The following is a 3,828-nucleotide window of genomic DNA, read 5'->3' as shown; positions in this document are numbered from 1 at the left end:
TTTCATTTGTTGATACAATAGCTTTAGTTTATATTTGTCAAAGGGAATATCAAATCAAACAGATGAATTATAATTAGTCAACAGCCTATTTCGTGAATAATTATCTGAATGAAATGACTAGTGTCAAGTTTTTTTTTTTTACCAAAACATAGCTTAAAAATGAAAGGAAATGGTTTTTCTTGAATAGTCTGCCAACATCGCTGTTGGTTACTGTAATTACATTGATGTCTGTTTTTGTTTTAACAGTATTGACTTGTGGTGCTAACTCCGCATATAATCCATGCATGAGTGCTTGTCCCTTGACCTGCGCTACACAGGATCCAGCACCATTTTGCCCATACGCTTGTGTTGACGGATGTGAATGTGATCCAGGGTTCTACCAGGATGGTTTCAACTGTGTCCCTGTCGAAGAATGCGGATGCACCATTGATGGATATTACTATTCTGTAAGTCCAAAATCTTATCACATCAGCATACAGGTGACTCATGCATCAGCATACAGATGACTCATGGATCTGCTCTCTGTGAACTTATTGTTGGTGGAAGTCTGATAAGACCGGGGTGGCACCAGGATTTGCTCGACGGATGGTCCGATGTCTCCGACCTGAAAAAGTGAACATGGTCAACCATTTTTGAATTTAGAATTTTGACCGCTGCTCAAAATATTCTAAATGGTCTAGGGGCGATGACCCTGAAAATTTTTACAGTTAAAGGTTTCAAAGTTTCAAAGACTTTAATCGATATTTAATCGATTGTAGAGTCAACCTTATATGTAGAAAATACATATATAAAGAATTGTGGTTTTCCTCCCCAATGAGAAACATGTTCTATGTGCAGGGATACGTTAGTTTATATGGTCACATCATAACCATATATAGGCACATCATGACTATATATATGAATAGTGACTGTTATTTGATCTATTTTTGACAATATATTGTTTTCAGATTGGATCATCGTATGTGACCTCAAACTGTAATACGGAATGTGAATGCAAAGGCAACAACACGTTTGAATGCAGCAGTATATCGTGTGATACTTACGCTTATTGTGGAACTGATTCCGGTGACTATGGATGTCATTGTCTTGAGGGATTTGTAGGTGATGGCCACGAATGTACTCCATTAGGTATGAGCAGTTCAGTTGTTAAAACTAGACCTAAGTACCTTAATAGAACATCTATGATTTAGAAATGTTACTTTGATTTATGAATATTCATATATACGTACATATGTACACATACACAATGTTCATCTGTAGTAGCAGCAGTAATGTGGAAGTGGCAAGAGCCGCAATAACATTTTACCATTGAATTGTAATATATTTTTATATTATATAACAGTCTAGCATGTAATTATTTTTATTTAATATTTATTTAATAGCATGTCTACCTGAGCCGTGTGCATGGAATGCAACTTGTCTCTATCGACCTTCCTTTGACCTTGGTTTCTTCTGTGCTTGTGAAGACAGCAACACTATGGGACTTTATTGCAACGAATCTGCAAGTATGTTTCAATAAGTATTCAAGTAGTTTAATCTGATTTGCTTATAATTATTGTAGAGCTGTTTAATCAATAGTAAACCAAGCACAATTCGATGTAAACTTACTGCAAGCTTTCGTCTGTTATCACCAATGGAACGGATGCTAACTCACATAGCCTGACGAAGTCATGTTGATAAAATAGATGAAAGCATGTTGTAAGTTTACACCAATTTCTGCTTGGTTTATCGTTGATTAAACAGTTCTACAATTATGTTTCAATAGTTATGCGTTATTTTAAAAATTTATTTGAATATAAAAATACTTTAATTTTTTTTATGTTTATTACATTTATATGTAAATAAGCTTTAATGCATATTTAATTTTATATACTTATGAATTCTGTCTGCAGCTTACACTGAGGAGTTTACATGTTATGGATTGGAGTGTGCAAATGGTTATTTCACATCAGTCAACTATCCAGAATTTTATCTTGATAATTATGTTGGTTGGTATCGTGTGTTTGTGCCTAATGCCACCTCAATCACGTTCAGATTCAACTCGGACTTTGCGATAGAGCATACAAAAGACGCCCTCTATGTTGGTCCCGGTTTAATGTACACTGACTCGGTCATGGAACGTGCAGCAGTTGAAGCTGAAAGTTTGTATTTTTTGACTGGTTATGGTTATGAAGGGCCAATTATTATAGAGGGCGACACAGCTTGGATGTATTTCACTACTGACTTTAGTGTCCGGTACGAAGGATGGCATGCATCATTTGAAGCAGGTAATAAAACGGTGTTCCTTTCAAATCTTATGCAGAGCACTCTCTGTGTTCAATGCTACAATGCGCACACAACAGATCGTTTTTAATGACGATCCGTTCAGAGTGCCATCGACAATCAGCAGACGGCGTTGCGTCATTTAGCGCTCATAGGAAGCGGAGTTGGATTCAACGCGCAACGATTGTACGACTGTCGTACAATGCCTGGTTGCCTGGTTTTAAACATATCCTATTTAATTTCTTGTCGTTTTTTTTATGTAATATGCCTGCATGCCTAAATATATCGAAAATGAAGATGTATATTACAGTGCTTAGACAATGGTACTCTGGGTGGGACCTTCTATTATTTTGATAGGGGACGTGTTCTACACACTGCATTACAGTAAATGTTAAGTAAAGTATGAATGCTGGTTGAATATTATTATTTATTCAACTTTTGAAAGTGTAAGAGTATTTGTGGGGGCTCAGGAGTGAGGTGGGGGTTTGTGACTGTTAATTGGAAAATGAGTGATAGGTAATTGTTTAACCAGAACTATAATCGTCAGTTGTTTATTCAATGCAGTGTAAATCAGAAATTGTCTGTGATATACCTATTAGTATTAATAAGTAAATATATATGTATATAAATAAAATCTCTCTTAAAATCCTATTGGTAACAGGTAATATACGGTTAAGGCAATTTTGCCAGTTAACCGCTCTTTACGGAGCCGAATCCTTGTGACAGCGCCATATGGAGACATAAGAAAGGATATCAGATGGTATCAGAGTCCATGAAACCGTTTAAGACTTAAATTTGTATGGATACTTGGACCAATAATAATCAACTTTATTCTTAAATATGTTCAATGACTCAAACAATTACTTACTCTGAAGCATTCCTTGCATTTATCAATATTTGAATATTATAATATTTTGCATATTTTTTCACAGGTTTTGGAGAGTTTGACAATGACCAGTTCTGCTTTTATAATACGCAAACACGCATGAATGGGGAAGTATGGGACTTGGGAGTATGTGATACCTGTTCATGCACCAATGGAACAGTAATGTGTACAAATGTAAGTACATGTACAGGAGATGTTGTTGTCTTGATCCTGTAAATGAAAATTATATAAATGAATGAAATAGATATAAATAAGTCTTCTTCTAGATTTCAGTGGGTTATCCTTGGTGTTTACACCGAATAAATCCAATGCAATCATGAACCCATACACTTTATCAATAATCTAGTGTACTCTAAATTGTATATAATATATTATAATAATAAGTGGTGAATCCAGGAAATGGTGGAAGCAGCAATGGCTCCAGAAACTTCACGAGGCCCAGATTGTGCTTTTAGACCACAATATTAGGGATTGGCAATCAAAATAACGTTATTTAGATAGGCAAGTTTTTCTTTTGATGCAACGACCTTGTCGTGGTGTCTGACGACGGGGGTCCAGGCCTGTCCGGCTGGCGTAAATCCACTACTGCCCCCTCCCCCCACTGGTGCCACCACTGAGAGAAAGTGGCACTCACCCTCGCGCCATCAGCCAAAAAAATTCTAATTAATATAATAATATAT

The 3,828-nt window shown here is 36.1% G+C and overlaps 1 protein-coding gene across 1 annotated transcript; it reads left to right on the top strand.

The window, feature by feature from the left end:
* The first annotated feature begins 252 nt into the window (after positions 1-252).
* Positions 253-3,379, top strand: LOC117100377 (fibropellin-1-like). The gene is made up of 5 exons (XM_033240042.1): positions 253-446; positions 948-1,128; positions 1,383-1,505; positions 1,893-2,267; positions 3,195-3,379. The coding sequence occupies exons 1-5, from the start codon at positions 285-287 to the stop codon at positions 3,362-3,364; spliced, it is 1,011 nt and encodes a 336-aa protein (XP_033095933.1). The 5' UTR covers positions 253-284; the 3' UTR covers positions 3,365-3,379.
* The last annotated feature ends 449 nt before the right edge of the window (positions 3,380-3,828 follow it).

Source organism: Anneissia japonica, unplaced genomic scaffold, assembly GCF_011630105.1.
Source record: "Anneissia japonica isolate Jap-2015-1 unplaced genomic scaffold, ASM1163010v1 scaffold184617_len3828_cov192, whole genome shotgun sequence".
NCBI lineage: Eukaryota > Metazoa > Echinodermata > Crinoidea > Comatulida > Comatulidae > Anneissia > Anneissia japonica.
Note: the sequence above shows the minus strand (reverse complement) of the source record. Positions and strands in the feature narration are given on the sequence as shown.

What these genes read in the sequence shown, in the direction of transcription:
- LOC117100377 (XM_033240042.1), top strand. Translation starts at nt 285, where the DNA reads ATGAGTGCTTGTCCCTTGACCTGCGCTACACAGGATCCAGCACCATTT. An exon ending in TTATTGCAACGAATCTGCAA is followed by an intron (nt 1,506 to 1,892) that starts GTATGTTTCAAT and finishes TTCTGTCTGCAG; the next exon opens with CTTACACTGAGGAGTTTACA. An exon ending in GCATGCATCATTTGAAGCAG is followed by an intron (nt 2,268 to 3,194) that starts GTAATAAAACGG and finishes ATTTTTTCACAG; the next exon opens with GTTTTGGAGAGTTTGACAAT.